At 58.9% G+C, this 21,672-nt stretch overlaps 1 protein-coding gene across 1 annotated transcript in view; it reads left to right on the top strand.

The window, feature by feature from the left end:
- Positions 1–21,672, top strand: part of CFAP46 (cilia and flagella associated protein 46) — a 51,907-nt gene that overhangs the window by 17,605 nt on the left and 12,630 nt on the right. The window contains exons 23-39 of the mRNA XM_023762663.1: positions 1,734–1,865; positions 2,222–2,384; positions 4,655–4,741; positions 5,881–6,017; positions 6,377–6,560; positions 7,734–7,893; positions 9,650–9,876; positions 10,857–11,066; positions 11,630–11,779; positions 14,252–14,400; positions 15,270–15,389; positions 15,902–16,034; positions 16,789–16,935; positions 18,842–19,042; positions 19,143–19,249; positions 20,360–20,536; positions 21,341–21,476. Coding sequence (XP_023618431.1) covers positions 1,734–1,865; positions 2,222–2,384; positions 4,655–4,741; positions 5,881–6,017; positions 6,377–6,560; positions 7,734–7,893; positions 9,650–9,876; positions 10,857–11,066; positions 11,630–11,779; positions 14,252–14,400; positions 15,270–15,389; positions 15,902–16,034; positions 16,789–16,935; positions 18,842–19,042; positions 19,143–19,249; positions 20,360–20,536; positions 21,341–21,476 — 2,620 coding nt within the window. The remainder of the gene's footprint in view (positions 1–1,733; positions 1,866–2,221; positions 2,385–4,654; positions 4,742–5,880; positions 6,018–6,376; positions 6,561–7,733; positions 7,894–9,649; positions 9,877–10,856; positions 11,067–11,629; positions 11,780–14,251; positions 14,401–15,269; positions 15,390–15,901; positions 16,035–16,788; positions 16,936–18,841; positions 19,043–19,142; positions 19,250–20,359; positions 20,537–21,340; positions 21,477–21,672) is intronic.

The raw sequence follows: 21,672 nt of genomic DNA, 5'->3' as shown, positions 1-21,672 counted from the left end.
CCTCATTTATTCCTCGAAGCGGCTGTTCCCACACTGCAGATAGGGATACTGAGGCAGAGGCAAAGTCACCCTGCTGGTGAGTGGCAGAGCCAGGATGGGAGCTGATCCGTACCAGGAGAAAAACAGTCATTTGAATAGAAAAAACAATCAGACCCCGACACAACACAATGCACTTAAAACAGCTACTCTAAATAAAAGAAAGGATGCTTAAGGGGCAAATTCATGTACAGGTGGAGAATTTCAACAAAGAAATGAAAACTATAATAAAGAACTAAGTGGAAATTCTAGAACTGAAAAATACAATACTCATCATGGAAATCACACTGGAGAAGCGATAGGTCACTTTGAATGAGGGTCAGCAGGCTATTGAAATTGAACCCTAAAGAACAAAACCGAAGCTCCGGGGGCAGAGGCAGGAGAGGGAGGCAGAGATGCATCCGCTTGGAAATGTGGCAGCCGAGCCCTGGCCGGGTGGCTCAGGTGGTGAGAGCATCCTCCCGGTACGCCAAGGTTGCGGGGACCCCGTCAGGGCACAGACAAGAAGCAGCCAGTGAAGGCATCGATAAGTGGGACAACACATGTCTCTCTCTCTCTCTCTCTCTCAAAATCAGTCAATCAATAAATCAATCAAGGAAATGTAGCAGCAGAAATGTTTTGAAATTGAATCCAGAGATCCAGCATTTCCGATGAGCTGCAAGTAGGATGAACACCAAGAAAACCACACCTGCTTTCATTGTGGTCAAATTGCCGAGGCCCGAAGGTGGGAGGGAAGCCTGGGAGCGAAGCTGGAAGGGGAAAAGACACACTTAATACAGGGAAACAAGGTCAGGCCTGCTGACTTCTCAACAGGAACAACCAGGACCCTGTCAATCTGGAATTCTCTACCCACCAAAAAGAGCAGCAGCTCCCCCTTGGGCTCCTGCAGGCAGCTCCCTGGCTTCAGAGCCCCAGGCCCAGGCAGGGAGTGTCCCCCGGGGCCAGTGTATGTCTCTCAGAGTCAAGTCGGTACCTCCTGGGCTGAGTTGCAGGCATGTGATCAGTCCAGCCTGGACAGGGGATGATGTCTTAGTGTGTGCGGTGTCCTGTGGGCCCAGCCTGGCTGGCTGGGCCAGTAAACATCGAGGAAGCGGGATTCCATGTTCTCCATAGCTCGCTGAGTGGGAGCTGCCCAGAACTGAGCCCCCGTGTGCACCGGGGCTCCCCGAGGGGCTTGTTCTGCTCACCGGCTGCTGTGCACAGCACCCCACACCTTAGTCACTTAAGACATCAGTTGATGCCGGCCTGTTCTTCCTCCCGGGGCACCTTTCCCTCCCCCCCTTCCCCCAAGGCGTGAGTCTCCTAAACTCAAAGGTCCCCATGAGACTTGCAATTAGGGGATCAATGGGTAGTGGCAGCTCATTCCAGGCCAAACCCCTGGCCTTGTTCCGAGGCCCCTTTTCTCTGACTTCTCAGTGAGTCAGAGATGCCCTGCCCAGCTGCTGCTTCTATGCGAAGGCCGTCCTTGTCTCACTGTCCCCAGCTTTAATAAGCGTCCACTCAAAATTGAAGAAATATTTTAAACAAGACGCCAGCTGATGCTGTCTGGTGGTTCTCTGGGTAGCCTGCACTCAGCCAGTTACTTCTGGTTTGGGGACTTTGGGGAGGCTGCTCCAGGCACCCCAGGCTCACTCACCTTTCTGCACACCCCCCCCCCCCTACAGCGCTCCTGTGTGCTAAAGCGTCTCTGTCTGCAGGGTCCAGGCTCAGCTGGTGGCAGAAATGCTGAGCGCCAGCGCCTGCATCCAGGGCAGGAGCATCATGGAGAACCTGAAGGGGCGGAAGCAGCTGCGCCTGTCAGCCAGCATGGCCTTCTTCGAGAGCGTGAGGTGCGCCATGCTGCTCTACGGCTGCTCGGATTGCGTGTGTGGTGGGTCTGGGTGCGTGTTGTGTATGGGTAAGGCCAGCTGCAGCGAGTGCCCTGAAATGAAGAGCATGACACGCAGTCGGGACTGTCACGGAGGCCGGCCCTCCCTCACAGACCCCGTGGCAAGGGTGTGTGTGTGTGTGGGGGGTCAAGGCAGGGTATTCACAGCTGGGACCCCCAGGGGTATGTCCTGCAGACATGGGCACAGGCTCCAGGCCAGACACCCGGCCTCACCCTGCCCTCAGGACCCAGGAGCTGTCGGTGGGTGCCTGCGTGTCTGCAGCTCACACAGCTCGCTAGGTCAGGCCTCCCTTTCAGGTTTGGGGGCATGGCGCAGAGCAACGCCCTGGTGATGCTGGCCGCACGGCACTACTGGAACACCCAGCTCCCACTCCTGTCCTCCGCGGCCAACAGGAAGAAAGCCAGGCACATCATCCAGAGGATCGTCAACATCATCAACAAGACGGAGACCAAAACCCAGGTGCCGCAGGGCCGGCTGCCGGGGTCCCGCGGCTGCCTCTCAGGCTCTTCCTCCAGAGCAGGCGGGCGGGGCTCCCAAGCAAAGGCAGACCCCTGGGAGCTGCTCAAGTGGCGGTGGCCCCTGGCTGAGCTCAAGGCTTAGTCCTGACCTCCCTTCCCCACTGCCCTTCTCCACCCTCCCTCCCTCCGAGAGACCCTGACCCTTCCCTGGAAAGCTCCGTAGGAGAGGAGAGGGGGTAGGGGGCAGGACCCTAGGATCAGCTGAGGAAAGCACAGAGGCTGCTGGGCAGGATGCACACCAGGGCTGGGCAGGTCTCGGCCTGACTGACATTCCCCCACCTGCACCCTATCACTAGCACCTTGATGGAGGGAACTTCCCTAGCCCTCACCCTAACCCTCCTCTCAGTGAGCATGGTGTGCCCAGGTTCAGCACGTTGGAGCCTTGTTGTGGCTGGACAGTGTTCCATGGTGCGCAGACCTCGTGTCGTTTATCTGCTCCTCTGCGGATGGACGTGGGTTGTTTCCGTCTCCTGACAGTGTGAACAGTGCTGCTGTGAACGCAGGTGCACAGATACAGTTCCTTGTCGGCTCCTTGGGGTCTATACCCAGGGATGGAACTGCTGGGGTCTGTGGTAGTTCCGTGTTTAGCCTTGGAGGAACTGTCGGGCTGTTTTCCACAGCGGCTGCACCGTCTTCCATTCCCACCAACAATGTTCACGGGTTCCAGTGCCTCCACATCGTAGTCAACACTTGTTATTTTCCATTCTAAAAAAATGTAGCCATTCTAGTAGGTGTGAGGTGGCATCTCATTGTGGTTTTGATTTTAATTTCTTTAAGGACTAATGCTATTGAGCATCTTCCGTGTGCTTATTTGTTTTTCTTGTCCAATCGCTCCGGCTAGCATTTCCAGTACAATGTAGAATAGCCGCAGTGTGAGCACAGGCGTCCTTGTCTTGTTCTTGACCTCAGAGGGGACGTTTCGGTCTTTCACCACAGAGGACGGTGCCTTCTGTGGGTTTGTTTTCAATGCCTTTCATGGTGTTGAGGGGGTTTCCCACTACTCCTCGTTCCCTGAGAGATTTTGAGATTTTGTAATGAAAGATTGGCTTTTGTCGAATGCCTTTTCTTCATCAATTGAGATGATCATGTGTTTTTCTCCTTCCTTCTGTTACTGTGATGTATCACATTGATTGTTCTCCTTATGTTGAAGTGCCTTGTGCTCCTGGGATAAATCCCACTTGGTTGTGGTGCATAATATTTTTTTTTATGCCCTTGGATTTGATTTGCTAATACCTTGTTGAGGATTTTTGCATTTATATCTGTAAGAGTATTGGTCTGTAATTTTCTTGCGATTCCTTTATCTCGATTTGCTCTCAAAATAATCCTAGTCTCATAGAATGAATGAGTTAGTAAGTGTTTCTTCCTTTTTAATTTTTTCGAGTGGAGGAGGATTGACGTCAAGTATTTAAATGTTTGGTGGAATTCACCTCTGAAGCCTTTTGTTCCGGGACTTTTCTTTATTGGGAGGTTTCTGATTGCTGATTCAATCCCTACTTGTTAGAAGTTTGTTGAGATTTTCTATTCCTTTTTGAGTTAGCGTAGGTGACTTACGTACTTTTCAGGATTCTTCCATTTCTTCTAGGCTGTCTAATTTGTTGGCGTACAATTGGCCATAGGACTCTCTGTTACAATCTGTTTTGTCTCTCCGGGCTTGATAGGAATGTCCCCACTTGCATTTCTGATTTTAAGTGTTTGTGTCTTTTCTTTTTTTTCCATGTCGGTCTAGCTAAAAGTTTGTCAATTTTATCAACCTTTCAAAGAGCCAACTTTTGGTTTCATTTATTTTCTTTTGTCTTTCTATTCTGCATTTTCTTGATCTCTGCTATAATCTTTATTATTTCCTTCTTGCTGCTATTTTGGGTTTAGTTTGCTCTTTTTCTAGTTCTTTAGGGTCTAAGGGACTAGTGTAGACATTTGGAGCTTTTGCTGCGCCTCATTGTTTTTCCCTAATGTGCTTTGATCCCACTGATTTAAAGGGACAGGAGTGACTTGGATGCCCTGTCACTGAGGAAGCTGTAGACCGGGGAGGCCTGCGTGTCCCCTACGCAGCTGACCTTGCCCTGGACAGCCTTTCTCATGGGTGAAGGGCGACTTAGTGTCTTAGAAATTTAGCTGCAGTTTCCGTCACTCGATGCGGAGGCAGACGAAGCACAAAGTGGTGAAGGCATAAGTGATAGCTTTCAAGTGCATGTCTCGTCGGTTCTGCTTCAGGAGAAAGGGGACGTGCAGCTCCTGCACCAGTGGCCGACCGCGGACCTGCAGAGCGGAGGCACCTCCGAGGGCTCCTTCCTCCCAGGTGTGCAGCCGCCGCCGTCGCACGCGGGGCCGGAGGACGCTGTGCCTCAGTCCCCGGCCCTTCTGTAAAGCCAGCGTGACCGTGGCGGGAACCGCAGGTGGCGTCTGCCGGCCGTCGGGCTGTGACAGGCACTGCCAGTGCTTTTCATGAACGGCCTCGCGTGGTCCCCGTTGTGCACAGGGCACCGAGGCCTGATGGTCCCCTTGTCCGGGGCCACACGGCCCATCCAGGCCGCCCAGGCTGCCTTGGCATCTAGCCGCTGGGTTATTCTGATGGATGAATCATATTCAAGTTCCATAAACATGTGGAGCCATTTCCTAAAAAAAATACCGATCTTAGAACAATGAAAACCATATTTTAGAATCCACGTTTAAAGAAAGAAATGACGAGTATCTGCTAATTCGCCGCCCCTGTTAGTGTCAGAGTCCTCGTGTGTGCTCAGGATGTGAGGCTGCGGTTCGAGCCGAGGTCCCTCCCGATTCAGAGACACAAACTTGACTTAAAATCGACAGAACGTGACCACGTGTAGTTAAGCACTAAGTTAGTCTAAACCCCAGCAGTTACCTGGCTGGCGGTGCTGCAGAGAGAGATGCAGGTGGCAGCCCTCGGGGGCGGCGGGCAGCGTCACGCAGGAGCCCTGGTGGAGAGCCAGCCTGCGTGGCCCGTGAAAAAGCATGACACGGGTTAAATGGAGTCGCAGTTTTAAAATTCAAATTCTAGGAAAAAACAGAAAGTGGAATGGAGCAAAGCAAGAGATTTTTGTGGAAAGATTATTTCCTAAACGTTAAAGGGGTCAAAGAGGCACAATTTCAAATACATGAACATTTAAATAATGAGAATAAAGAACATGCATAAGATGAAAAAGTCAGCACTGGGGAAATGTGCCCGGTTGGCAGCTGAGCGAGGAGCTCCCGTAACCCATCCAGAGACGCGGTGGTGGTGGTGGTGTGTGTAACCCATCCAGAGACGCGGTGGTGGTGGTGGTGTGTGTGGGGGGGGGGTCTGCTGGGGAGGCTCCATCCGCCCCCGTGGCCTCCAGGGAGGCAGTGTGTGTGTGAGTGTGTGTGTGTGTGTGTGTGTGTGTGTGTGTAGACCTGTCCCAGCCCAGGCCCCTGCAGCCCTGAGCCCTGTCCCTGCAGAGGCCGATGATGACCTGTCCCTGCGGGCCGCGCTCTACGGGCTGCTGTTCCACTGCCACGCCGACCATGAGGACTGGGAGGGCGGCCTGAAGGTGCTGGACGAGGCCGTGCAGATACTGCCTCGGACCGCGCACCGCCTGTGAGTGCGCCCCACCCTCCCACCCCGACCTGGACTCCCTGCCAGGAGCCCCTCCTGAAGCCCCAGTGCCTTCGCAGCTCCCCCCCATCAGGGATCCCCTCACTCTCCCTTTTCTGATGAATTTTTTCCATGAAGAACCCATCATGAGAAGGGTAGGGATTTACAACACGATGTCCACACAAAAATAATAAGTTTTAAAAACCGACCACAACACAAAAGCCCAAGTAACTCAGGTTCCGTTTAGTTTTATTTTTGTAAGTAAGGAAACGGACCACTACGTCCGTGTTGGGTGAATTATATACATAGTTACATTTTTGTCCTTCGATTCCAGAATGAATTCCTCTTTCACTTTCCTTTAGCTTGATTTTCAAGCATATGGTCCTCGTGAAGGCCAAGCTTGGCCAGAATTTTACAATGGAAATACAGAAGTTTAAAGACGAGAGCGAAGATTACTTGGCCCACATGTGGCACCGCCTGGCCTTGAACTCAAAGAACGTCTACGGAGAGCTGACCTGCTATCAGAACGCCATCCAGGCCTTGCAGGTGTGGCCCGAGCGGTCCTGGAGGTGATGGGGGGGGTGGGGTGAGGGGTGACGGCGGTTCTTTACGCACAGGTCAAGGGCAGCAGACGGTCCCCGTCTCTCCTCGCCCTCTCCAGGGTGGAGGGACAAGTTGCTGGCGTAGGAGCCTGTGTGCCTGTCACTGCCTGGGGGCATCTGGCTGCCCTCCCCACTGAGGACTTCCTCCCCTTGGCTGCCACGCCCCTCCCTCCCCAGGGCCCCGCCTCCTGCTCCTGTGTTTGGGGCCTCCTTTCTGCCCCCCACTTCCCCCCACACACACATCCTCTCCCTACCCAGGGTCCCCACTCCCGCTGGCCTCAATCAGTGCCTCTATGCTGGTTCTGCTCATCGACTTCCCTCCACTCTGGCCTCGAATGTCCCGCTGCCCCCTCCACTCTTCCTTCCATCTCATCTGCATGAGCCCAGCATCCCCAAACCCCTGCGGCTCCACACCCTCCCCTGTGCCTTCCCGACCTTCAGAACCCACAGAACCCACGGCAGCCCCGCCCTCCACCCTTGAGCTGTGGGATGAAGAGTGTGGGGGTGAGGGCGAGCCAGGTAAGTGGGAGGCCGGGGCGCCACCTGCTGGCTGGCGCCTTCATTCGTTGTGCAGCCAGTACTGGCCATTTGTGCACGGGCAGGCCTTGGACTGGACCCTGCACGCTGGACAGGGCACCTTCTCTGCCCTCCAAAGCCCAGTTCACCACAGAACCACCCGGATTAAGCTTCACACGCACATTCCCGCCCGTGCCGGAGGAGACCGGCCGAGGAGAGGGATGCCAGGGGCCAGTGGAGGCCGGCGTGCCAGCAACCTGGTCTGGGCAGGCGGGACACACAGGGTCTGGGGGCACTGGGCTGGGCTGCGGGTGTCTTCAGGGAGCGGAGGCCTGCGGAGGCCTTGCCAAGCTCTAGTCTCACTACTTGCTGCACATGAACACGGACCCCTGGCCCAGGGCTGAGGTCGTGATGAGCCTGGACGGCCAGGTGAGTCCCAGTGGAGGAGTCTCGCTGGGATGACTACAGGGTGAGAACGAACCATTTGCTTCTAGAAAGTGAAGCAACAAAACTGCCGGTGCCCGAGACTGTGGCTCAGTGCGTGTCAGGGTGCCGAGTGGGGGGTGCAGCGTCGCCACCCCTTTTCTGTTTAATCCCAAAGAAGCCGGAGAGCGCCTGGCATAAAGTCGACTACATCATGGAGTTCAGCGAGTGGCTGTATTACCAGCAGTTCCCCATCGAGGACGTGACCTTCCACCTGAACTGGGCCATCGACATCCTTCTGGGGATGAAACCTTCCAGGGACACACCTGAGCCAGCAGGTGAGGCGCTGCGGCCAGGGACGGCTCCTGGGCACGCTGTCCCTCCAGCTGTCCCCTCTGGCTCAGAGAGCGGGCCCTCCGGTGATAACGGTCATGATCTGGAGCCAGCCCCAGGCCACCCCCAAGGCTGCTCGGCCACGACAGTGTGTGGAGGCCGCAGAGGGGTTTGGCTTGGGGTCAGAGGTGGGGTTTGCTGAGCAGGGTGCTGGTGGGTGGGAAGCCTGGACAGCCTCACTGTGGCCACAGTCTTGGGGGAGGGGCTTACAAACTGCGGGTGCTCCACGTGGCAGATCTGGGGGAGGCCGGGGACTGCGGAACTCCCTGAAATGCCGACAGGCCTGCCCCGGGGACCCGTCCTGGAGGGAGCAGCGCTTTGGAGGAAACCAGTCCCCCTTCCTGTGGGAGAGTGGCCTCTCCTGGGCTGTGTGGGGGACTGAGGTGACCGCAAGCACCAGAGCCTGCTCTGTGGGGAGCATGACGTGTGCCAGGAGCCCGTCGGGCTGGAGAGAGGAGATGGGGCTCTGACAGCTCAGCAGGGCCGCCTGCAGGCACCACGTTTCCAAAGGCGCTGGCAGGTCGGGCTTCCTTCCCCACTTCCCCCCGTTTCCCCCGCACCCCCCAGCCCTTCTTCCCCCGCCTAGGCTGGTCCTGAGCCCCTGCTGTCAGCAAGGCTGAGGGCCTTCTTAGGACCAGGGCCTGGGGCAGGTGAGCAGTGGATACCCGGGGCCACCACAGGCAACCTGCAAAAGGGACAGTGGCCACGCCCAGCAGACGGAGGGGAAAGCGTGGCTGCTGGGCTCCTGTTCTGGGTCCTGCCCCCCTCGCCGGGGGCGTTCTCACACCAAAAAGGGGAATGCCCCCCCCCACAGCCCCCCCCAGGCAGGCCGCATGATGCTGGTCCAGGCTGGGCTGCAGCACTGAGACAGCCTCCATCCTGGCCTGCAGATTCGGGGGCCCTGGAAAAGGGCGACCCCCTGTCTGCACTAGAAGCACATGGACTCGTCCACTCGACGCCGAGCCCCCGTCAGGGCAAGCTCAGACCAACTAGGGTGACCTGCGGAGGGGAAGGTCCATCGCTCCCAACCCCCGACCCTGGGCCTGGGACCGGTGTCTCCTTGCAGCCTGGCCATGGCCACGGCACCCCAGATGTCAGGCCTGCTGTCTCCCTTCAGGGGAGAAGCCCTGGGCCCTGCATGGTGGGCGCACCTTCTATTTTTTGTTTGTTTGTTTGTTTGTATTCTCACCTGAGGATATTTTCCCATTGATTTTTTTTTTTTTGGTTTGATCACGTGGCTTCTCCTTTATTGACATTTTCTTCCGGCAAACAAATTCACAAAACTTTCCTGCTACAAAAATCTTGTTGAAAAGTAAGGCTTTCTGAGAATGGAAATCTGTGTGTGGTCAGAACAAGCCCTGTGGCCGGGAGGCCGTGCGAGCCGTGGGCCCTGAGCCCGGCCACCGCCACTGATTTTTTAGAGAGAGTGGAAGAGAGAGGAAAGACAGAGAAACATCGATGTGAGAGAAACCCATCCATCGGTTGCCTCCTGCACGAGCCCCAATCCGGGCCTGGGCCAGGGAGGAGCCTGCAGCCTGACCAGAATGGAACCCAGGACCCTTCGGTCCACAGGCCGACACTCTATCCTCGGAGCCCAACCGGCGAGGGCTGGGCGCCCCTTCTGGAAGAGGACTCAGCACCCTGACCCCGGGGGCCTGGGAGAAGGGCGGAGAGGAAGAGGCCACGGCTGCGGACACCAAGTCGGGGCGCCCTCTCTTCCAGGAGAGCCCTCGTTCGTGCAGGAGGCCCCGGAGAGCCTGGGGTCTGAGCACTTGGGGACAGTCTTCTTGGAGAAGCTGCGGAACGTGAGGCAGCTGGAGGCGCTGGCCCGCGCCCACATCCTGCTGGCCCTGGTGGGCACCCCGAGCGCCGCCGGCTACCAGGACTACTGCCTCATGGCCTACACCTTCCTCCGGCACATCTGGCAGGTGGGCCGCTCCTGCAGGGGCCAGGCTGGGGCTCAGTTTTGCTGCTTCCAAAGATTCTCTAAAGCCCAGGATGTGCCTTAGCTGGTGTGGCTCAGTGGATAGAGCGTCAGGGTCCCGGGTTCGGTTCCAGTCAGGGGCACATGCCCAGGTTTCGGGCTCAATCCCCACTGGGGGGTGTGCAGGAGGCAGCCGATCAATGATTCTCTCTCATCATTGATGTTTTTATCTCTCTCACCCTCTCCCTTCCTCTCCTCAAATCAATAAAGTTATATATATATATATTTTTTAAAAAGACCAAGACGTGCGCAGCGTGTCTCCCTGAAGCCCTGTCCCTGTCCACTTCACTTGTCAGTGCTGCGTCCTCCAGTTGGCCCCTCCTCTCTGAACCCCGCCCCCCCCCTCCCCCCGGCCAGGGTCACCCACGCTGCTGTGGGTAGTGGGCAGTCTCGCTGAAGCCTGTGTCGTTCAGACCATCAGCAACCCCTGTTGCTGGGCTTCCAGAATCTTCTCCCCACCCGCGCACCCCTTCCCCCGCACCTCTGTACAGCCCCCTTCCCGGCAGCTCTGGGCGGCCTTGTGTTCTTGGGGACCTCCTGCGGCAGTGCCGCCAGCAGGGCAGCTCTGTCCAGACAGGCCTTGCTTCTGAGGGCAGGTTTGCCCCAGGCCCCGTCCTGCCCCTCGGCAGCAGGAAGAACGGGAAGGACTCCCCGCCCCGCCCAGGATTCTGTGGGACCCTTTGGGGGACCCTGGTGTGGTTCATGGACAGGAGGCTCACGCACTGTAACGCCTCCTCGAGGATCGCCCTCACCCCGTGTCCCCGCTGCCCCCGAATGTCCCTCCTGGGGACGCTGTGGCCACCCCTGCACCCGGCTCACCGGCCGGGCCCGCAGGCTGACCGCCCCTCGGATCTGAGTGTCAGGGAGGAAGGTGGGAACGGGTGTCTGATCCTAATGTTGCCAATTTTTATTTCATTTCCCCAGGTTTCTTTATTAACAGCAGGAAAGTCATTCTCAGAAAGTAAAATCCTAGCAGCAGTTAGTTCCAATTTGTTGCTTAAAAAAGAGAAGGAGAAGGTCAAGGACAGGGACAAAGAGAAGAGCAAAGACCCGAAGCAGGTAACGGTTTCTCAGAGGTGCAGGCAGCACAGCCGAGGGCCGGGCCCCCGCGGACACTGCTCAGCGCCCCAGGCTGTGGGCCCGATGAGTGTGTCTGTGCCTCAGTTTCCTCTTCTGCAAAATGGAGGCACTGATCTCTCTGTCTCACACAGACACCCGGGGGAGCGAGGACCGTAATGGGGAGATGGGGTGTGTGGGGTGTGTGTCTGGCTTCTCCCTGGCGTTTATCCCACACCAGAGCAGTCTCAGGTCCAAGGCCCTGCAAGGGGACCCCCCGGCACCTCTGGGACCTGGTTGTGGGTGGGAGGGGCAGTGACTTTCCCATCGCGGGGGGCTGTCCCACACCCCCCGACCTTTCACCTGAGCGTCTGCCTGTCCACATTGCCGTGCTCCTGCCACCCGCCTGCCACTGTCCGGGCTGCTCTGCCCCACAGAGCTGGGCTCTTGCCTGTGCTCGGGCACCAGCGTTTACGGACGAGGGTGTGTGATGGCGCCGGTCACAGTGCACGGGGCAGAGAGCCTAAGCCGTGCTCCCCCGGGAGGGACGGACGTCCCGTCGAGTTTTGGGTGTCTGCCCACACTCCCACTGGACTTTCCACTCCACTTGGTAAAGCAAACCCTGTGTGCCCGCTTCACAGATTCAAACCCCGCTTTCCGGCAAAGAGGTGGAAGAGCCCCCCGCGAGCGTGGAGGCGTGGGCTTCCTACTTCTGCCACGAAGAGGTGATAGCCTTCTTCAGGCAGGACAGGAGCAACTTTACCGTGAACATATCCAGCATCCAGAGGCCGGTGAGTAAACCAAGGAGCCGTCCTGGCCTGGGGGGCACGCTGCCGCCTGCACTCCTGCCATCACGGCTGCTGACTCAGCGCGGCCGGGGTTTCGGCGTGAACCGTGCCCGGGGGGAGAAGCACGTGGAGGGGCTGGTCTCGGGGAGTGTTGCCTCCGCCTCCACTTGTGAGGACCCGTGTGACTGCATCGGATGATCTCCCTCCTCGGGACCTGTGTCTGATCAGACCCGCACAGCCCTTTTGCCACGTGAAGTCACACGCACAGGTCCCGGGGGCGGAGGTGGCGGGGGGAGACACACCTGGAGACTTTGGGGGCCGTGTTCAGCCCACGTGATTCTGCGTGTTTCTTGTGCTTTAAAAAGTGGAGTCACCCCGTGTGTGATCTTGGGGGTCCCGTGGGGGCAGGCCTGGGGGCTGGCTCCCTTGTGGCCCTGGTTGGTTGGCTGCTTGGAGCACTCCATGGCCCGCCTGGGCCACAATCCCCGTGTCCTTCCCGCTGTGGACGGACATCTGGGTGGTTTCAGGGGTGGGAGTCGGTGCCCACGGGTCTGGAGGGCACGCCCACCAGCAGGGTTTGCGGGTCGCGGGGCATGTGTGCCTCCAACCTCGATGGGCATCGCCAAGTGCCTCCCACAGTGGCTGTGTCCGTGACACCCCTGAGGGAGCGAGCTCCTGCTGCCACATCCTCACCCGACTGGCTCCCCTTCTCAGCTGTGGCCCTCGGGTGGACGTGTGGCGGCTGCGCAGGTGGCTCCAGCGAGGCCTTCACCTCGCAATGCCTGTGGCCACGGTGTCCTCTGTGTGGCCCCCTGTCCAGTCCGTTGCCCACATTTTATTTATTTATTTTTTAAATATATTTGTGTTGGTTTCAGAGAGGAAGGGAGAGGGAGAGAGAGATAGAAACATCAATGATGAGAGAGACTCATTGATTGGCTCCCTCCTGCACGCTCCCTACTGGGGATTGAGCCTGCAACCCGGGCATGTGCCCTGACCGGGAATCGCACCGTGACCTTCTGGTGGTTCATAGGTCAATGCCTAACCACTGAGCTACATCGGCTGGGCCTGCAATCCACTTGAAGTTGGTGTGTATGGGCCTGGGGAAGAGCCGTTTCCCCTTCTTGAGGTGCCTCATTTGTCAGGAGGCGAATGACCGGCCACACATGCCGCTGTCGCAGGGTCTGGATGCTGAGCTCACACCCTGTGTGTGCCGGTGGAGAGCGTGGCCCTTGGTCGTGCGTCTCCTGGCCGGCTCCCGAGTCGGCTGCTCCGATTCCACGGAAACCCCGTGAGATCTGGCTGTGACGCGTGGAGGCTCAGGTGGAGGGCAGCACGGGCATCTCTGCCGCGCTCTCACCCCACAAGCTCTCGCCCCACGGGCTCTTGCCCCACTGGTTTGGATGGACTTCTGGGTAGGCCTTCTGGGCCCGGAGCTTCTATTTGGGAAGATTTAAAATGATGGATCCAATTCACTCAATAGTTAAGAAGTCCTCAGAGTTCTATTCTTGTAATGATTTTTGTGGGTTGCGTTTTTCTTGGATGTTTCCATTTAATATTAAAAAAATTTAATTTTGGCTTCGTATTGTTCTTAACGCCCTTTTATGATCTCTCGGTGTGTGGGGAGTCTGCGAGACATCCGCGTCTCTCCCACCCCTCGTTCTCGACCGGCCTCCCTGGGCGTCATCAACTATCAGTCTCTCCGGGCCACCCAAGGCCACTGGGCTGGGGTGGCGCCCCCAGAGGGCTGCACTCCTCCACACCCCTAGCTGTGCGGTGCAGCCCTGCGGGGACCCAACCTGGGCACTGAGCTTTCGGGGGCCCTCAACCCCCCAAACAAAGTCAGAGACACCATTCAGCCTCTTGGCCGCCTCTTCCAGCCGCAGACAGCCCATGGCAAGTGCACCCCAACATGTCAGGGTCCCCGAATACCTGCCTTCTTCCAGGTCCTGGCCCAGTAAGTTTTCTCAGTGATGTTCACTCTTTCAGTGCCTTTAAGTAGGTTTTTAAAATAGTTCATCCAACTTTTCTAATTTTCCACTGAAGATGAATTATTTTTATCAAATCTAGTGCAACATTATAAGAAGTATTAGTTGTGTGTGTCCATAAAGAAATTCTTTTAAGAAAAACAAATTTTGCTTTTAATGGATTGGTAGTTTTTAGTGAAAAAATAAATGAAACAAAAACATTAATTTGAATACATTCATAAATGGATTGTTTCTTGTGAGAATCTTTAACTGTACTTGCGTGTGGTAAGTATAGGTCATTGCACGCGACAAGATGGGAGCTATTCATGAAGGAGGGAAGGAGGGAGGAGGTCATTCATTCATTGAACAAGCACTTGTGGGACGGCCGCTGTGGGCCAGGCACGGTGCGTGGCACCGAGGAGGACAGAGTTCTCCGGAGAAAGACCCCGTGGGCGAGCGGGCCAACCTGCCTTCCCCCTTGACCGTCCATGTTGGTTGTGTGTTTGTGCAGACATACACTTTGTATTTTCTGGACCATCTGGTCAAGGCCCTGCAGAAGATGTCCCTCCATGAGCTCACAATCCCGGTCCTGCAGTTGGGCGTCCTGATTTCAGCTTGCGTGGTGGACAGCAAGAGCCTCAAAGATCTCTACCACCTCCGGTCGGTATCCCCGCTTCCCTTCCAGGGAGATCTTTTTTGTTGTTGTTGTTAAAATCTCTGCGGGCTTCAAATCCTTTCAAAATAAACAGTAACTGCCCTGGCTGGTGTGCTCCGTGGTTAGAGCATCAGTCCTCCCACCGAGGGGTTTTGGGTTCGATTCCTGGTCAGGGACACGTACATGGGTTGCAGGTTCAATCCCAGGCGCTGGTCAGGCCGTGTGTGGGAGGCAACCAAACGATGTCTCTCTCACATCAATGTTTCTCTCTCTCTCTCTCTCTCTCTCTCTCTCTCTCTCTCTCTCTCTCTCTCTCTCCTCCTTCTCTCCCCCTCCTCCCTCTCTTCTACTCTCTAGAAATCAGTGGAAAAAATATCCTCAGGTGAGGATTGGCAAAAATAAGAATAAACAGCCACTTTGCATAGTGACAGATGGTTGGTTGTGACTTAGGGAGGGGATCACATCGTAAGGAACATCAGTGTCAAACCACCATGTCGTCCCTGAAACTGATGTAATATTGCAGGTCAGCTGTACTTCCATGACAGTGTCTTCAGTTTTTCATAAGAACCAAAGCAGCGCATGGCGGTGATGGGTGGTCAGGGTGCCGCCCAGCATGCCTTGTCTGCACCTCGGACAAGGTGGCCCCGAGATTGGGAACCTGCATTTAGTCAAAGAAGTGAACGAAGGTGTCAGTTTTTCTCTAACTGGAATTGGATAGAGTCGCCTCTTCCTTTTCCCTGGTAATGCTGTTTAGCTTGAAAAATTATTGAAAATACCATCCCATTGTGCGTTTCTTTCTCGAGCGCAGGGAGCGCAGTGCAGCCCGACAGGCCTGCCGTGTCCCGCGTGACAGCTCCTGCCGTCCCCTCCCCAGGCTCGCCCTGGTCTGCTCCGACCTGAAGCTGAGAGAAGCAGCGGCCCTGCACGAGGACGCGGCGGCCCTGCACGAGGACGCGGTGGGGCAGGTCTACATCGGGGAATCGGAGCAGTCCAGGTGCGTCCTGCTGCCGAGCTCAGCGTGGCCCGGCCCCCACTGCCTAGTACGCTGGACAGTGGGTGTTGGGAGGACCCGGGGTACAGAGCTCAGGGGATCAGGGTCTGGGGCGCTCTGCTGGGTGCAGCTTCTTACTTACTGACCCTCCTGTGCACGGGCATCTCGCAGGCTGCGACGGCGCGAGGGGAGGGGAGACAAGGGACCCAGAACGTTCATGGGTCTGGGTGCAGCGGCAAAGGCGAAGGCGAGGGCAGCGGGCATGCGGAGGGCACGCGGGGGAGGCGGGCCCGACAGGAGCCTGGCCCGTCTCGGCGGGTGGAGCTCTGTCTGGACGTCCAGGGCAGGAGGGCAGATGCACCGCTGGATGCATGAGCCTGGAGTGGGAGAGACAATGGGCGAGAAGCGTGGGTCTGGAGTCCTGTGCGGTGCTGCCCGATCGTGGGGATTTTAAAAATCTTTGGATGCTGGTGAAACAACCTTCTTCAGCATGTTGCCCGTTTCACTCCCGTTAGCTGCAGAAAGGAGATTGCCCTGAGGAAGGAGAAGACCAGGGAGCCGTTGCTGGAAGAAAGCCTGCCGACGCTGACCGAGCCCCCGCCTGCCGTGCCGCCAGGGGAGATACGGCCCCTCGTGGCGAAGGACCAGGTAGCCGGGCTCTGCCCTGCCCAGCGAGGGGGCCCTCGGGGTGACAGGGCTGCAGCTGACCCGGTGCCTGTCTCCACTGCGCTGCGCCCAAAGCCCTGTGCGGCGGTGTCCTGGGAACTCCCGGGACGGATGGCGTGTGTCCCCTCCGTGGCCCTGCTGGTCCCCGGGGAAGACGAGGCTACAGACCAACCTAGAAAGGGCCCACTAGGGCCCGAGCAGCGATTCAGAGAAGACAGCCTGGGTGGCACTGAGGAGTGCAGCCTGAGGGGTGCAGAGCACGGGGCTGGGAAGGGGCAGGGCCCTCGCAGCCAGAGGGCGTCTGTGGGTCTGACCACTTCCCATGCTCCCTCTACTCCGTGGGCTCCCCTCCCGTGGGCTGGCCCATTAGGGAAAGCACTCACAGCCACCACAGTGGAGACTTGGTGGGAAGACGCCAGACAGGACCTGGGGTGTGCAGGCTCCTGCCGGGGGCGGGCTGTGTGGGACCTGCACCAGGGGCGGAGGGCCCCTGTGGTCGTGCTGAATTGCTGGAGCTCAGCGACCTGCCCCACGCTGGTCAGGGTGCTGCCTGGGCCAGGAGAGGGGCCCCAGAGCGCGGAGCACGGGAGGGAGGAGGGCCGGCCCAGGACCCGGCTCAGGCAGCTGGGTGGCTTGGTTGGGTGAGAAGAGACAGGTGCCCAGGAGGAAAGCTGGGCTTCGGGCGTCGGGCACAGACCTGGACATCAGAGGCAGAGCCGGCCTCGGTGTGTTACAGATTCTGAAGATGAACGGAGAGACGGGGCGAGGCCTGGAAGGCACGTCCTTTCCCCTCCTGTGGACCCTCAAAGCGGAAGTTCTGCTTGACATGGATTTGTACCAGCCCGCGCGGCTGCTCCTGTCCGAGGCGCAGCAGGCCTTCCAGGTAGGGCCGCCTGCACTTGCGCCACCCGCACCCACCGCTGGGGCAGCGCCTTGGCTGTCCGGAGCGAGTTTGGTGTCTTCTGGGTCTAGAACACGCGTGTGGTTCTCTGTGGAAAGTGCCTTTCATGCCCTTGTCTACTTTCCTGGTCGCCCCGCACCCATGGCCCAGTTTCCTGCGGGGCCTGCTCCCACGCTGCCCTGGGTCCTTTCTTGCGTTGCAGGGTCCCGTTCTGTCCTTTTGGGCATCTCAGTGGTACGTGTGGGGTGAGGGTGAGGACCTGGAGGGTCCCATTCTGTCCTTCCTCCAGGGCAGATGGGCCAGCCACCCCCCCCCCCCCACCGCCGCCATGAACTCGTTCTCACTCATTGGAGGTCAGCCCGAGACCTGCACACACCTGTCCCAATGGGGGTGTCTGTGGCCTCTCTGGGGTCTCGTTCTCCAGCTGGGCCCTTGCTTTCCTCCTGGGCTGTGTCTCCCACGAGGGGATGCCCTGGGGGGAAACCCAGGACGGAGTGGAGGCCCAGGTGTGCGTCCCTCCTGCCAGCGTCAGGTGCTCTCCCTGCTGCAGACAGAAGTGTATTCCCTGGGAGGGTCACTTGTGAAGAACTCCAGAGAGAGGAGAGTCCCTAATAAACGTGGAAAGGCTCCGTGGCACCAGCAAAGCCTCAGGACATTCCATTCTCAGTTTCAGGCACTGGGACAGGTGTGTGCAGGCCTCAGGCACGGGGACAGGTGTGTGCAGGCCTCAGGCACGGGGACAGGTGTGTGCAGGTCTCAGGCATGGGGACAGGTGTGTGCAGGTCTCAGGCATGGGGACAGGTGTGTGCAGGTCTCAGGCATTGGGGACAGGTGTGTGCAGGTCTCAGGCATTGGGGACAGGTGTGTGCAGGCTTCAGGCATGGGGACAGGTGTGGGCAGGTATCTCTCGGCTGCTCTGTCTCAGCCTCTTCCCCAGCACCCTGTCAACCAGCCACTCATTCTGAGAGTCTGGGGCTCTGCCCTCCTCTGGCTCTTCCCTGGGTGTCTGCAGGGACTGGGCCCTGTCCCCATGCTCTCCTGGGGAAGGCTGCGCCTGCTCCCACTGTGTCCTCACAGCAGCCCAGCTGTCACCAGTCCCTCCAGCTGTACCCACCAGCTTCCGGCGCTGTCCCTGCTTTCTGAGCAGGTGCCCAGCCTCCACACCCACCTCCTCTCTGTGCCCACCTCCGCTCTCCCCACTCCAGCCCCTGTCCCACCACAGTTGCATCCGAGCCTGCGCTGGCCCCTCGGGGGCTGTGGCTCTTGGGATGAGAGGTTTGAGCCCATCACGCCTCCTGTGTCAGCCGCTGAGCTGCCTGCTGGCGGCTCTCTCCAGGCCCAGCCTCCCGGGCTTCTCCCTGCCTCAAAGCCTGGGCTCAGTCCAGAGGCCAGCGAGGCCCCGTCCCACCCTCCCGCCCCACACCCCCTGACATGCGTGGTGCACGGAAGACAGAGGCAGCCCTGGGCCAGCATCAGGATAGAGACTCCAGCCTGGGGGCCAGGCCTCAGGGGAGCCCTTCAGCTGCGCCCCAGGATGGCTGGAGGGTGCTGGAGCCGCTGCCGAAGGGGGCTTCCCAGGGCTCTGACCATGGTCCAGAGGCCTGCAGGTGGGTTTTAGCACAACAGGCTCAGGCCCACCCGGTGCCGGGGCAAGTGTACAGGTGCCTTAGGGCTGGAGCGGCGCCCAGTGCGGGACGCAGGTGTGGCAAGGCCTGCTGCCCGGAGCCGCTGCCCTCCTGTCTGTCCCCCTTTCTGTCGCTCCACCTCTGTCTCTCTGTCTGTCTCTGTCTCTTCATCTCTTTTCTCTGGCTCTCTATCTCTGTCTCTATCTCAGTCTCTCTCTTGCTCACTCCCCATCCTGTCTCCATATATGTTTGTCTTGTGTTAGGAGCTTAAGGATCCTTGTGCAGAAGCCAGATGCCTGCAGCTGCTGGCCCAGTTGGCCAACAAGGAGAAAAACTACGGCCAAGCCAGGAAGATGATTGAGCTTGCGCAGCGCCTGGGCGGCGGCGAGGAGTTCTGGTACCGGTCCACGCTGACTCTGGCAGACACGCTCTTGTCCATGGGGAAGGAAGGAAAAGAAGTGATGGTGAGGAGAGGCCAGCGCCTGTGCTCAGCAGGGAGGGCCATGGGCTGGAGCCCTGCTGACGCCCGTGTGCGCCCCGCCTCCCCCCGCCCCGCCCCCCCAGGCCTGCCAGCTGTTCCAGAGGCTCATCGAGGTCTTCGGGGTGCTCAAGAAACAACGACCCAACCGCACGCCCGTCCTGGAATTCATGACCACAGACCTGGAGGCCAGGTAGCTCCTGTGGGAAGCGTGCTCACGGCCAGGCGGAGGTCAGGGACTCGCACCGGGGGCCACGCGGTCACCCCGCCCCCCCAGCAGCTATGCACCCCTCACACCTCCGAGGAACCATGCGTCTTCCTTCACGGCCACTCGGGCTGTGGGCCCCTCGGAGCAGCGTGTACTTCCTTCCAAAGACGCAGGTGGCCTCGTCAGGTTCCTGACTTCTCGGGGAACGGCCCTCCTTGCCCCCGAGCACGCGTGGGCTTCCTGGGGCCTCTCATGGGTGGAGGGACGGGCACCACCAGCTGGGCGCTGGGGGTGGAGGTGGGGGTGCTCCTCCATCCATGGCAGGGCTGTGCTGGGTTGGGGCGCAGCCGCCTCCCCTCCTCTGCTCTGGCTGGTGTTCAGAGCCCCCTGTCCGTCCCCGGAGACACACCAGGCTTTCTCCACCCGCCTGGGCTTTGCTTTGGGGACAGAACTTTGAACAGCAGCGCTCTTTCCCCCCTCACTGTTCGTCTCTCAGACTCTCGGCTGGTGTTTGAGCCCTTATCCTGGTGGTCTGGTGGCAGAGATGCTCACAGCCTCTCTTATAGCTTCTACCCAGGCCGCCCCTGGGGTCTGTCCGTCTCCTCCTCGACCTCAGAATCGCAGAATCCCGTGCATCTGACTGTTTCAAAGAAGGCGCTTTTGCGCCACTGGCCAAAGCAACAGGGATTTTGTCTCATGTTGGATTCCTCTATTTTCTGCCTCTTCTTTGTCCAGTTCTCGTTCTGTGTTGGCGAGAGGCTGCTGGGGCGCCCCTCGTTCCCACCCCGAGTCCACCACTTAGTCCACACGCCTCCTGCCTCCTGTCTGGGCACACGCCCCGCACGCCAGCGTGGCTCTGATTTTCCCGACGGACACCTGGGGGCGGGGGCTCTCTAGCTGCACTGTCTTGTGACTGAAGAATGCGGCTGATGCGACTTCTGCTCCTTCCGGCATTGGGGGTGAAAGGTGGAGGCCCTGGTGGCTCCACGGGGACGGCCGCTGCGTCCCAGACCCGTTGGCCGTGTCCCCTCGGCCGGTGTCACGTCGCCACATGTTAGCGGAACCGAAAGTGGAGTGTCCGTCCCGCCCCCACAGGAGCTTGAACCTCCGGATCCGAGTCGCCCAGGAGTCGCTGGGCAGCGAATCGTCTGAATTCCCGTTTTTGCTGAGCGAGCTGTATGATCAATTGTTGGAAATTGAGGAAAAGTTTGTCAACTGTGGCTACAAAGAGAACTGTGTGGACATAAAGCTGGAGCGGGGGAAGATAAAGAGGTGAGCGCTGGCCGCCGGTCCCACCGGTGGGGGGAGCTGTCCCTGGAGGCTCCTGCAGGCCCGTGCCGGGCGCTGGTGCCAGGTGCCCCGTGCCGGCCGCCGGCCCGGCTGAGTCCCTGCACAGGCCCTTCTCCGTCCTCGGGTCCTCGCGCTGCCGCTCATCCCCCTCTCCCCCCCGCACCCCACAAGCTTTCCTCCCTGTCACCAGCCCCCGTTGGCCCCATAGGGCTTCCTCCTGGCCCTGCCCTGTGGCCCCCTGCATCGCCCGTGGGGACGCCCTCATTGGGGGTGTGCAGCCACTTGGGGTGCCCCTCAAGGAAAGCTCGTCACGGGTGTCCTCGCTCCTGTCCTGCCCCCGGGTGTCCCACCTGCTCAGTCTCTGCAAACACACAGACACGCCTCACGGCCCATCACCCCGACCCCAGACACAGCCCTTCCCACCACCCACACCACACGCATGTCAGGTGTTCAAACAGCTTTGAGGAGGGAAAGGACCTGGACGTGTACGGAATGTCAGTCACCTCACGGGGACAGATGTAGATGGTCGTCGTGGGAATTCAGACATGCAGACGCAGCCTGGGGACAGCAGGGGACAGGCAGCCGACGCTGCGGGGCCCCCTGGGCCTGGTGGGAGGCGCCGGTGCCCGTGCCCCTCTAGGAAGGTGATTGCACTGTCGTGCTCAGATATGTTGATAATATCTGTGCATGTATAACGTCGCCTCATTGCATGTGAAGCACTAATACACGCAGAGTACAGTCACACTGCACATTGGGTCTCTGCCGCCTGCCCTTTGTCCTGGGAAGGCTGTGCGCCCAAATGGAGCCGGACGAGGACCGGAGGGCCGCGTACTACCTGGAGGCCTACGACGTGGCGCAGAGCGCCGTGGCCGAGGAGGAGGAGCTGGTGCACAGTGTCCAGAGCCTCCTGGCCCTTCAAGACGTAAGTGTGTGTCCTGGACCCGGGGCCGCAACTGGTCTTCCCCTGTGGTCACCCGGAGAAGAGGCGGCCTGCACTGCCCACGCTCCCTGTGGCCACCGGGGGGAGCTGACCCAGGGGAGGCTGCCTGGGGCCCCGGGGATGCAGCTGGGGTTCAGGGAGAGTGGGGTGGCGGGAGGGAGGGAATGTGGGGTGTGAG

Source organism: Myotis lucifugus, unplaced genomic scaffold (assembly GCF_000147115.1).
Source record: "Myotis lucifugus unplaced genomic scaffold, Myoluc2.0 scaffold_255, whole genome shotgun sequence".
NCBI classification, from domain to species: domain Eukaryota; kingdom Metazoa; phylum Chordata; class Mammalia; order Chiroptera; family Vespertilionidae; genus Myotis; species Myotis lucifugus.
The sequence above is the reverse complement of the archived record's forward strand: the minus strand, read 5'-3'. Positions and strand labels throughout refer to the sequence as shown.